Source organism: Mangifera indica, chromosome 13 (genome assembly GCF_011075055.1).
Source record: "Mangifera indica cultivar Alphonso chromosome 13, CATAS_Mindica_2.1, whole genome shotgun sequence".
Lineage (NCBI taxonomy): Eukaryota > Viridiplantae > Streptophyta > Magnoliopsida > Sapindales > Anacardiaceae > Mangifera > Mangifera indica.
In genome coordinates, this window is record NC_058149.1 from 4,341,609 (window position 1) to 4,354,627 (window position 13,019).

General features: G+C 37.1%; 1 protein-coding gene and 1 long non-coding RNA gene across 2 annotated transcripts; one reads left to right on the top strand and one right to left on the bottom strand.

Annotated features, from left to right (window-relative positions):
* Positions 1-2,209: 2,209 nt before the first annotated feature.
* Positions 2,210-6,302, top strand: LOC123195216. Its single transcript, XR_006497404.1, has 2 exons — positions 2,210-5,671; positions 5,764-6,302. It is a non-coding gene; the product is annotated as an uncharacterized LOC123195216 (long non-coding RNA).
* A 16-nt stretch (positions 6,303-6,318) lies between these two features.
* On the bottom strand, positions 6,319-9,985 carry LOC123194970. The gene is made up of 5 exons (XM_044608479.1): positions 9,671-9,985; positions 8,906-9,274; positions 8,652-8,797; positions 7,838-8,294; positions 6,319-6,438 (listed from the first exon to the last, which is right to left on the bottom strand). The coding sequence occupies exons 1-5, from the start codon at positions 9,983-9,985 to the stop codon at positions 6,319-6,321; spliced, it is 1,407 nt and encodes a 468-aa protein (XP_044464414.1).
* Positions 9,986-13,019: the final 3,034 nt, after the last annotated feature.

Sequence of the window (13,019 nt, forward strand, 5' to 3'; positions counted from 1 at the left end):
AGTATCTGAGGCATACAACACACATTCAAATCTTCACACTTTGGATTTCAAGGGTAACAAGAAAATTAACCAAGGCATAAAGGAAAGTTCCACCAACCTTGGGGTCTTCCACCACCAATTCTTCCTCTGAGATGAATTGGATAAAGGAAATGAGAAAAAAAGCCAACAAGCTTTCTTCAAATTTTCATTCAAAAGCAAAACCAAAACTTTTACAAATAAAGATCCACCCCTTTATATAGGAGGCATGGATGGCAATGATACAATATTTCCCACAAAAGTCAACTAAAATGGCATGAATTAAGCTAAGCCATTCATTCTAAACCAAGCCCATACATAGTAATTAACTAAAGACAAAAGTTAGTTGCTTTTTCCTTAACTTTAGGAATGATGTTTCCTAACTAAAAAAACTAAATTTTAACTTAGTTCCAATGTAACTAAAACCCAATTTTGGGCTCTTTGGGCTTCTCAAAATGATGCTTGGATGTTTGGGCCATTGGTGGACTTTAAAAGTTACACTTTTGGATCAATTGGAGCAAGTTATTCATTTGGACCTTGGGTGGATGTAATAAGACTATATCCAAAAGTGGTTTTGGGCCAAAATTGAAGGTGCAATGCTTCCTTTGGCTTGGGATTTGCTAGAACTTTATTCTTCTTGGCTTCAAAGGTTGCATGGAGACTTAAGGATGACTTGGAACCCAAAAATGACAATGGAGCTGCGTATACATCAAATAGTTTGCTCTTTCAATTTGAGCCTTTCACTCCTCATCATTAGTTTCTCAAATTCTCGAATATACTCTTCAACATTGTCATCTCTTGCTTGAGTGTGTGCAATTTGAGGTAGAGCTTTTGTTTATGGTTCTCAGGTAGAAATCTTTTCTTGAGAAGTTTCTTTTGTTTTTTTTCGATGAATAAATATATATATTAAAGAAAACAAAAAAAAGAAACCAAAACTAAAAAAAAATTAAAGAAACCAAAAAGGAACAAAACAAGGCTCATCAAGCTTGACAAGTCTCCAAGCAAGATAACAAACTAAACTACAAAAGATCCTCATCCCATAAGACAAACCCTAGGTGTTGAGGTTGCAAACAAACAAAGCTAAAAAACCTAAACTCCATATACAATACTGGAATTTACTACCTCTCTTGAAGACCTATCTAAGGTTAAAACCTTGATAGGGTTCAAGAAAAGGAAAGAAACATAACTACAACCCTCTACGTAACAAAGGCAAAATAACAAAATAGACACACCCAGCCTAATACATTACTTGGTGGACATGAAGATGGTTCTTGGAAGAACCCACTTCAAGGTTATTTGCTCATTTTCTTAAGTGTTTGCTATCTTTGAAAGATTCGATGCTTTATCCTTCACCACCTTTCTAATTCTTTTTATCATAATTTCCTTGCTAGCTTCCCTATTAGAAAAGATTCAATCATTTTTTTTTTTCAGTAATTAAGTATATTAATGAAAAACATGGAAACACACTAAGCTCATCAAGCTTATCAAGGCAACAAGCAAGATATCTAATTTACTTGGAGTCTTTCTACATGCATTTTCAAGGAGCCTATTTGATTTACTTTGTTTAGTTGTTTTGTCTTTGTTGCTTATTTGTTGTGTTGGTGCATATCGCTTTTTGTTGCTTCAGATTTTATTCTTGTTGTTTCTTTCTAGTTTCAGTGATGTGATCCATGGAAGACCAAGAACATGTGATCCAATAATGAAGGATTATGACAAGATTGTGGTAGGTTGGATAGCATTGAAAACATTAAAGACACAAGCTAAAGGTAAGGAGTATGATGTGGCAGTCAAAGATGATATGGCAAATGACATGGAGAGCATCAAGCACATGGGAAATGATATGGCACATCCTTGGTGACGTTTTTACTTGTTAAAATATGAAATGGAAGCTTAATTAGGCAAAAATTCATGTGAAAAAGTAAGATAATTCAATTGAAGTTCGGTTTTCTGGTATTTCTAGTTTTCTAGTTGTTTAAAAGTTTTATTTGTTTTAAGAGTCTTAGTTTTATTTTCTTTAGAAATTATAATTACATTAGGATTATTATTTAAGATTATTATTGTCTTATTTAGATTGTTATTATCCTAAAGATTAGGATTGTTATTATTCTAGAAATTATATTTGTTATTATCCTATTTAGACTAGGACTATAAATAATCATGTAACCTTGGGATAGATGATACACAATGACTTAATGAAATTGTGAGATCTTTTGTGTTGATTCTTTTGAGAACTCATGAATTTATCAAGAATATTTTCTTGTGACGTTCAAATATGACTTATCGCTCTCTTTCTTTTCTACTTTAGAGTGTGACGTCAATTTATACCTTTGATTCATGTCAATTATAGACATCGGGTCAATGTTTTTTACACCTTTGGTTCATGATTATCTATAATCATTGGGTGAAGGTTTTTATATTTTTGATTCGTGTCAATTATAGACATTGGCTCAAGGTTTTCTTTAATTTGAAATCTGATTTAGCTTTTCTGGGTTCCTAGCTTCCTTGCTTGCGTGTAGGGTCTCATAGTTCATTTGTGAGGTTTGCATCATTCAGCCTTCTTGACTTCTATCTTTTTTAGAGAAGTAGATAGGATGTCAAGAGGTAGCCTTGCTTTTATTAACCTTTGGAAGTTTGTTTGTTGGATCATTGTATAGCTTTTTTCATTAACTCGAGGTTTTCTTGTCCTAAGGTAAGACTTTTTTTAGTTAACAAATTTTTAATTACCAAAAAAAACAAGCAAGATAGCAAAACAATTGAATACAAATCTCATTAGCACTTTTGTTTTTTTATTGAGTAATTTGGTTGTTCTCGGCTTAACTTAAGGACATGTCCTAGGCAAGTCATTTTGTTTTTTGTGTTTGGTGTTTGTTAGTTTTTTGGCTTTATGGCCTTGCCTCTAGGTTGCTATCTCCCCTTGTGAGTGTAGATATCTTCTCAAGAGGTTTGTTTTCCTTTGCTTGTGCTGTTGGTGTTCTTGTCCATAGCTCGAGGTTTTATCCGTGACAAGGCTTTCTTTCCTTCCTAGGCTCGTGGTAAGACTCTTTTTGGTGTTAATAGATGTTTAATTACCAAAAAAAAAAAGCTTTACTTTGGGGCTACCTTGTATTATGTTTGGAGGGAGAGGAATAATGTGCTTTATGATAGAGGATGGTCTTTAAAGGAAAGAACTGTCACTACCATTAAGGATTTGTGAGTGATCGAGTCTCTTTATCAAACATTTGGAGATCTTATGATAATGATATCATTACGCTTAATTGGGACTTTTTTTTTTTGGTTGATTAAGCATATTGTGCTTAATTAGGATTTGTTGAGATCCATCTTTGTTTAGGCCTTTTTTTTTTTTTTTTTTGCTTCTTATAGGCTATTGGTTTGGATGCTTTATGTGTTTTGTTGGTGTCTTAATGCTTTTTTTTTTTTCCCTCTTTTTGGTTGCTAACTTTCCCTTGGCTTAGTTAGCTCTCAAGTAAAGGTGGTGTGGTTAGTGTGTTTGGCTTTAGCTCGGGGCTTTATCTATGGCAAGGCGTTGGCTTTCTTTCCTAACCCAAGGGCTTGTCCCATGGTAGGCTCTTTTTGGTTATAAATTTTTTTACCAAAAAAAAAAAAAACCCTTATAGTAATTATGCATGAGTTCTTGGCAAAGAAGAATGTTCTCACCAATGCACCAACTTCCCACAAAGGCACCTTGAGCTAATTAGCCATATTTTTGGTGATGCACTTGTAGATTGTGTTACAACAAGCAATAGGCCTATAGCCATTGTAAAAGAGAAGGGTTCGAAACTTTAGGGACAAAAGCAAGGATAATACAATTAACCTCTTTAAAAAGATTACTCAAAATGAAGAAATGCCTGATTGCCTTCATTATATCTTCCCCAACAATGTCCCAAGTTGCCTTAAAGAAACAAGCACTATAAGCCATCCAGACTTAGGGCCTTATTATTATCCATAGCAAAGATGGTTTCCTTTATCTCCTCCTCCCCCACGTCCATGAGCATTTCTTTCTCTTCAAGGCCTACTCGAAACTTGAGAAGTCTTTTAATGAGTCATCTAATAATGAAAGACTATGACAAGAGTGTGGTAGGCTGGATAACATTGAGAACATTGAAGACACAAGCTAAATGTAAGAAGCATGATGTGGCATTCAAGGATGACATGGCAAATGATGTTGAGACTATCAAACACATGGGAAATGATATGGCACATCCTTGGTGACGTTTTTACTTGTCAAAATATGAAGTGGAAGCTTGATTAGGCAAAAGTTCATGTGAAGAAAATATTTCTAGTTTTCTAGTATTCAATTGAAATTTACCTTCCTAGTATTTTTAGTTTTCTAGTTGTTTAGGAGTTTTATTTGTTTTAAAACTCTTAGTTTTATTTTCTTTAGGAATTATAATTATATTATGATTATTATTTAGGATTATTATTATACTAGAGATTATGTTTGATATTATCATGAGGCTATAAATAAATGTGTGACCCTGGGATAGATGATACACATTGGCATAATGAAATTGTGAGATCTTTTCTCTTGGTTTTTTTTTAGAACTCATGAACTTATCAAGAATATTTACTTATGGCATTCAAATATGACTTATCACTCTCCTTCTTTTCTATTCTAAAGTATAGCGTCAACTTATACCTTTGGTTCATGTCAATTATAGACATCGGGTCAAGGATGTTATGCATTTGGTTCATGATTATCCATAATCATTGGGTCAAGGTTTTTATACTTTTGGTTTGTGTTAATTATAGGCATTGGGTTAAAATTTTCTTTAATCTGAAATATGATTTAGCTTTTCTAAGCTCCTAGCTTCCTTGCTTGTGTGTAAGGTCTCATAGTTCTTCTTTGAGGTTAACATTAGTTTGTCATCAAAACTCGGCTCTAAATCAGCAAAAAGGGAAAAAAGCGAAATTAAAAAAGAGAAAAAATGAAATTAAAAAAAAAAAGAAAAGTAAAGTTGTCTTTTTATTTGATTCCTTCCTATATTAGGAATCCTACAACTTAAGGAAAATAGATCTTGTTTGATATAGACTTTATGTCTTTCCTAAATTGAAATAGGAAAGTGTAAATTAAAGGAATACACTTTATTTCTTTTCCAATTTGTAAAAGGATTTGCATCTAATTGATTTTTCCCCTTAATATCTTGTGATCTTCTCTTATTCTCTTCCTAAATCTGCAAACTTCTTCCAAAAAAAAAAATCCGCAAACTTTATTATGCTTCTTGAATTTTCCTTATTCTTGGTTTGTTCTTTTATCGCCTTCGTGTTTATCTTTGTTTTTTTCCTCTTTTGATCTTGGATTGTTGGAATTAGATTATTATAAGGTAATTTGATTGAGATTGTTTGATTCAATAAAGAATTGAGAGAGGAAAGCTGAGTGAAAAAGAAAGAAGGCAAGAGACGTGAGCAACATTATTATGTGCAAACACAAGAGATTGAGTGACATTTTGTTTTTTAGATGAGTGAAACACGTGAGGAAGTGTGTGAGGTTCCTTTCTAACATATTTTGTAGGTTACAATGATGTCATCAAGTTAAAATAAAAGTTCAACTAAAAGTGAAGATTTGAAGACAAATCCTTTTAAAGAGATGGGGAATGATGTGATCCATAGAAGACCAAGAACGTGTGATCCAATAATGAATGACTATGACAAGGGTGTGGTAAGCTAGCATTGAGAACATTGAAGACACAAGCTAAACTTAATAATGCATACTTGGCTCCATCACCATTGTTGGTTTTGAATCTTCCTCAGGCCTCCATGTCATGCAAGAGCTTAAGAAGAATGAAGATTTAGCCCTTCACAAGCTAAAGGAAGCAATACATGTTCATTTTTTGCCCAATCTCACTTTTGGGCATAACATCAATGAATAGACTCAAGATCTACTTAAGTGACTTGTTTTATTTAGCCCAAAGAAGTCTTAAAAGAAGTCCATCACAAACCCAAGACATCCAAGACTCATTAGGAAGCTCATTGAGTCCAAAATCAAGTAATTAGTTGCTTTGGAACAAAATAGGAAGTTGGTTGATAAAGTTAGGGAACATGGTTCCTAAATTTAAGGAAAAGGGCAATAACTTTTGTCTCCTAGAACATTAAGAAGTATGGGGTTAGTTTATAATGTGAAGCTTAGCTTTGTTTAAAATATGTAAACTACTTGCTTTTTTGTTGACTTTTATTGGAAAATTGTAGCATTGCTGCCACCTCTTCATATACAAAGGGTGGCCTCCCAGTTGTTAAGTTTTTAACTTGTATTTTGAATGAGCTTGGTGATAAAGCTTTGAAGCCTTATCTCTCTTTTCCTTTATCTAATCATCTTAGAGGAATATTAGTGGTGGAAGACCCCAAGGTTGGTGGAGTTATTCCTTTTGATGCATACACGACTTCATCATCATTTTTGGGTTCCAAGTTATCCTTAAGTTTCCATGTAGCCTTTGAAGCCAAGAAGGATGAAGTTCTAGTAATTCCTAAGCCAAAAGAAGCCTTGCACCTTCAATTTTGGTCCAACTTCACTTTTGGGCATAACCTCATTAGTTTTTTTTTTTTTTTGGTAATTGATAATAATTTTATACCAAGAAAAGGATATACAAGAGCAAACTAGGACAAACCCCTAGTTTGAGCTAAGCACAAGCATACCTAGGACAAGCCCCTAGGTTATGCCGAATACCAAGCCAACACATAAAGTCAAAATCAACTTAGACCGAAGATACTTCATACAACAAACCCTATGTAGTACATCACTCTATGACTACTCAAATATAGCATGAGAGATACTCCAATTGTTTGCAATTGACACATTTTCACTAGACTTTTCCACCTTCTTCAAGCAATTTACCCTTACTCTAACACACTCTTTAATAAGCATTGTGACTCTCTCCTTTGGTAATCCATTTCTTCGAAAGCAAATGTCATTCCTAACCTTCCAAATGTGGTAGACGGTAGCACCGAAGCACACCTTACTCAAGATGTTCTTGAAATTGTCCTTCTTCCATTCCTTAGCCAATTCCGTAATCAAGGAGGTCCACGGCATAAGATTGGTTTGTTGGTGACATAGGTTAATCACTTCATTCCATATTTGGAGACTAAATGCACACCTAAAGAAGAGATGATCCATGCATTCTGGTTCCATATTACACAAAGAGCAAACATTGTGGGAGATAAGGCCAATCCGGACCAATTTATCCTTTGTCATAAGTTTTCCTCTAATACCCAACCAAACAATGAATGAATGTCTTAGAAAGTGTCTTTTGAACCAAATAAGCTTGTACCAAGTTACCTTCTCCTTCCTAGCTCGGATGACTTCCCAAACCGATTTGATAGAGAATTCTCCATTAGAATTTGGGGACCATATTAAGGAGTCTTCTCCACTCAAAGGGCAGCAAGGAAGTGCATCCTTTATCTCCAAAAGGTGACATGAGTTTGCCACCGGCCATTTCCACCTATGCTCCACAATGACTTCTTTAACAAGAGCATTCTTTGGGATACCCGAATCATAAATGATCCTTGGACCATATTTATCCAACAAAGGACCGTGAGGGTGCCAATTGTCATGCCATAGATATGTCTTTTCCCCATTGCCAACAATCTTCTTGAACTTGGACTTCATTTGTTCCCTAATGCCAAGGATCTTCCTCCAAACCCAAGAGCTCTCCCCATTAGCCTTTATTTCCCAAAAACATTTGCCTCTTAGCTTGTTGGTTTTAATCCATTCCACCCAAAGAGAATTCCTCTTGTCATTAAGAATCTTCCACATGTTTTTGACTATGGCAGCTTTATTCCAAGCTTTGCTCTTCATGATTCCTAATCCACCCTCCTTTTTAGGAACACAAACCTCCTCCCAAGCAACTTTTGCCTTCTTTCCCTCCATTGAAGCACCACTCCAAAGGAAATTCCTTAAAATTCCATCAATCTCCTTATGGATACTTGAAGGGAGTATAAATATTGAAGACCAATATATTTGAATGCTAAATAGGACAGCTCTTATAAGAATGAGCCTACCCGCATAGGATAAAGCTTTGCTACGCCAAGAGGTGATTCTCCCCACAATCTTCTGAATCAATATCTTGCATTCACCACATTTGAGCTTTGAAGAAGTTATAGGCACTCCTAAATACTTAAAAGGCAGCTCTCCCAATTCCATATTGATAATAGCCGAGAATTGCTTCTTCTCCTCTTGGGAAACCCCGGAAAGGTACATATTACTTTTAGCACAATTCATCTTCAGCCCGGACCACTTATGGAATAGGCTAAGGGTATTCTTCATCAGTGAAATGGAGTCACCATCCGCCCTACAAAATAAGATAAGGTCATCGGCAAAACAAAGATGGGTGATGTTGTTTACCTTGCATTTCCAATAATGGCCAAAAGAAGGCTGATTTTTAAGTTCCCCAAGCATACGGGAGAGTATCTCCATTGCCATTACAAAGAGGTAAGGGGATATAGGGTCCCCTTGTCTTAATCCATGAGAGCTCTTGAAAAAACCAACTAATTCACCATTGATTCCCAATGAGAATGAAGGAGTTGTGATGCAGCTCTTGATCCATCCTATGAATTTCCCCGGTGTGCCAATAGTTCCAAGGATTGAGAGAAGGAAGTCCCATTGAACCGTGTCATAAGCCTTCAATATATCAATCTTCATAGCACACTTCTTGTCTTTGCCCAATTTGTGGAAGTTGTGCATTAATTCTTGGCACAACATGATATTTTCTCCAATGTTCCGACCTCCCACAAAGGCGCCTTGTGCTTTATCAATGAAGTTTGGGAGGATGGCTTTGAGGCGATTTGCTAGGATCTTGGAGATACATTTATAAATGGTGTTGCAGCAAGCTATAGGCCTATAGTCCTTGCACATAGAAGAATTAGCCACCTTAGGAACAAGAGCAAGTATTGTACAATTTACCTCTTTGAGGAGACGACCCGTGGAGAAAAAGTGCTTGATTGCCTTGGTTACATCACTCCCAACAACCTCCCAAGCTGCCTTAAAGAAGAATGCTCCATAACCATCCGGACCGGGAGCTTTATTGTTGTCCATGGCAAAGATGGTAGCTTTGATCTCATCCTCCTCCACCTCCTTAATCATCATCTCCTTTACTTGGCTCTCCAATTGGAAGTTAACCAGCCTTTGTATTTCTTTAACGTTTAAATTGCAAACATTCGTGGAGTTGAGAACTTTCTTAAAGTAGTTTACAAACTCCTTTTTGACTTCTCCCTTATCACTCACAAAGGTTCCATCATCAAGGCATACTTCTTTTATTGAATTCCTACTTCTCTGCGCTTTAACACATTTGAAGAAATATTTGGTGTTTTGATCTCCTTCTTGAAGCCAATGAGCCTTTGCTTTTTGCCTAGCCAATGATTCTTCTGCCTCACTAAGTCTCCAATAGTTTTCCAGCCAAGTTTTTTCTTCTTTAGCTAAATCCTCATCAAGAGGGTTGATTTGGAGTCTATTTTGAACATCTTCCAGGTTATTTTTTGCTTCTATCACCTTTTCGGAAATATTCCAAAATTCATTCTTATTCAACCTCCTTAAAGCACTTTTTAAACCTTTGAGTTTGTTAACAAGGTTGAACATAGGACTGCCCTCATAATCCTCTTTCCAAGCCTCCCTTACAATATCAATGAAACTTTCATGATTTGCCCACATATTGTAGAACTTGAATGGAACCTTTCTCCTCTCCTCTCCCCCTCCACAATTCACTACATAAGGAGAATGGTCTGAAATTGAAGGATTGAGAAAATGTGCATAAGAATCCGGCAAAACATCACTCCAACCTTCATTAACAAGAGCTCTATCCAATTTGCAAGCTATCCTCTTTTGCCCTACACTAGAATTACTCCAAGTGAAATGGTTCCCCATATATCTTAGATCATCTAAGTTTGCCTCTCTACAACAATTGTTTAGATCATCACAATATGTATCACCCCATACCGCCCCTCCTATCTTTTCATTTGGTCCCCTAATTGCATTAAAATCACCCATAATTAGCCAAGGTTTACTGCCCATTTGGTTTGAGTACTTAATAAGTTCCCTCCAAAGACTTTTCCTCTCCAAAGGTTGATTAAGCCCATAAACTATAGATATAGCCACTTGGGTTTCCTCCTTCACTAACCAAGCTTCACAGTGAATGAATTGAGGGGCTTTTCCCTTAATATCTATACTAATAGCTTCCTTATTCCATCCTACCCAAATTCTCCCATTTTGGCACACCCCATTATTATTGTCATGCTCCCAATCTCTCCATACATTACTAGCCACTCTAGAAATATTGTGAGACCCTACTTTTGTTTCTAATACAGCCATGAAATCAACTTTATTATGAAACATAACATGTCTAACCTCCCTTTGTTTGTTAGGAGCATTAAGGCCCCTAACATTCCAGCATGCAACTTTGGTCATTTGGATGAGTGGGATGGGGAAATTGCTCTCCTTTGCTTTGCCAATTTCTTCCCCACGTTTTTACTCTTCATTTCAGCATTCTCCTTCCTAAAATCCATCTCATCCACTTTAAGTTTCCCTCCAAATGGTGCCATTGCCGGAGATGCTTCTTGATCCATGTCCTCCAAACTACTCAGATGCTGAATTGTGTTTGTGGCCCCTTCTTCACTCTCCCGAGCACTCACACTTTCCACCAAGGGGGGAAAATGTTCTTTTGATGTGCTAGCTTCGCCTCCGCACCTCTTTCCTTCCTTTTTGGCTTCATTTACGTTGGCCTCATAGTTTACTTCTTGATTCGGCATTGTCTTCTCCTTTTCCAGCTCATGAGGCTCCTTAATAGTCAAGGCAGAAAATCTATTACTCTTTTGAGCTTGTAAACTAATTCCCGTAGTTTTCCCCATTTCCACCCCTTTGTCCTTGGATTTCTTGTCATAGCCTTTTGGTGTTAGCACCATTTTGTCTTTCCCATGCATTTTCTTCGGTACCACAAACCCATCCCCCTCCTTCAAGGTATTCCGTGAGATTATGTTATTACCTTGTTTGGGTGCTAGTGAGCAATTTGCTATGGAATGACCAAAGCATTGACAACCATTGCATTTTATAGGTTTCCAAGCATACTCCACCTTGATTACCATCAATTCTCCATTTGGCAAAGCTAGGCTAATGGAATCGGGACATCCCGAGTCCACCTCTATCTCAATGCAAACTCTAGCATACTCCAATCTTGTCCCTTCTTCAGTCACGGAGTCCATGTAAAGCGGACTTCCTATTGCACTAGCAATGTAACTAAGCCCTTTCGGTGTCCAAAACTCAAGGGGAATGCCATACATTCTAATCCATATAGCTACCTTCTTCACGTCATTAATCACCATAGGCAGATTAGTAGTCCATTTCCGCACAAGAAATGGTTGTCCTTGTATGGTAATCTGCCCCTCTTCCACAGCTCTTGTAGTTCCCTCCATATCTTGGAACTTTAGGATGAAAACACCTTGGCCCGAAGTCATGAATGAGGCCTAAAGCTTTCCACACCCTCTCCAAAGCTCTTTTGACCGTCAAGAATGGTGGTCTTTTGCCAAGGAAGAAGCCTACAGCACATGTATTCCATCTCAATGCACCTTGTTCAGCAACTTCTTGAGGGGGGGCCACACAAATCCGCCCCTTAGAGTCTTTCCCTTTAGGTTCAAAAAATTCCAACTTCACATTGGACTTCTTAGGAGTGAAGAAAGAGTTCCATGAAGCCCTCTTCTCCATTCCTCCTTCCATCTCCACATGTTCCAGCACACTTGAAGAAGAACCTGACGTTTTCCTTGAAGCAGCAACCATACTATTTTGGTGCATGGAGGGATCAGATATAAGAGAAGTAGTTTGCTTATTCAGCACAGAAGAAGAAGACATACTGAATAGGAAATAACTAAAAACGGAAATAGGGTGGACTGCTAAAAGAAGAGGATTGACTAATTGAATCAATGCAAACAACCTGCTAATTCAGAGCAGAAGATGGCACAACAGACTAAAATATCCCAAAAAGGATAAAAGGAAAACCTGCCACAGAAAGAAAATGCAGCATGCACCAAGAAGGAAAGCGTACAAACTCAAGTAACAGCTCCAAAATTTGAATTTTCGGAAGGAGGGAAACTCCACAGCACCCAAATAAGCTTCAGAGATCAAACGGAAAAGAAACAAACACCGGAAAAGATGAACAGAACAGAACTGGAAGTTTTGATACCGGAAAACAAAAACAAGCATAAGAAGCAGCCCTATAGAACACTTTGAGGGACACCGCAAACCAACTCCATTTGAAAGAAAAGAGCCAAATATGCATCCACCGGAGAAAAAAAAAGGGGGGGGGGGGGGAGCCGGTGACCTAGGTCACCGGACCGGAGAGTAGAACCTGGTGGATAACAATACAGCCGAGATAGAAGAACTTTAACTAACGTAAAGAGGGAGAGGAGGAAAGTGGTTTTTTAGAGAGAAGGGAGAGCATGGTTTTTTAGAGAGAGAATCTTTAAAGTGAGGCCTGATAAATAACCTCATTAGTTGGGCTCAAGAATCTCTTAAGTAGTTTGCTCTTTTGGCCTAAAATAAGCTTCACATGATGCATTTCTGATGGAGGCATCGTAGAAGCATCGAACCATCAAGGAGATCCGCTACATAATTCGGTTGGGCCAGTTACAAGAAGTAGAGCTAAGGAGATTCAACAAGCCTTAGTTGGGCTCGTGGAGGGCTTAGAGACTAAAACTGGCTCTCAAGGATGATTGGATGCTTGAAGGAGCCAACTGAGAGGTCAACTTGATTCAGGTCTGAGCTTATGCTCAAATAGATTTTAAATAGCCATAACTTTTGATCCGGGAGGAGTTATGGGGCCTGTAATATATCAACGCGAAGCTCATTTTGAGATCTATAACAAAAACTAGCTTTTCTAGTTGCACCCAATTTAGAGGCCTAATTAAATCTATTTTAGTCTATATTACGTAGTTTTAGTTTACCCAAATTTAAGGTTTTTGGTTTTTATAATTTTAATCTTGTTTGTGACCGGGCTAGACTTTATTGAGCCCAATTGACATATTTTATTTTAATT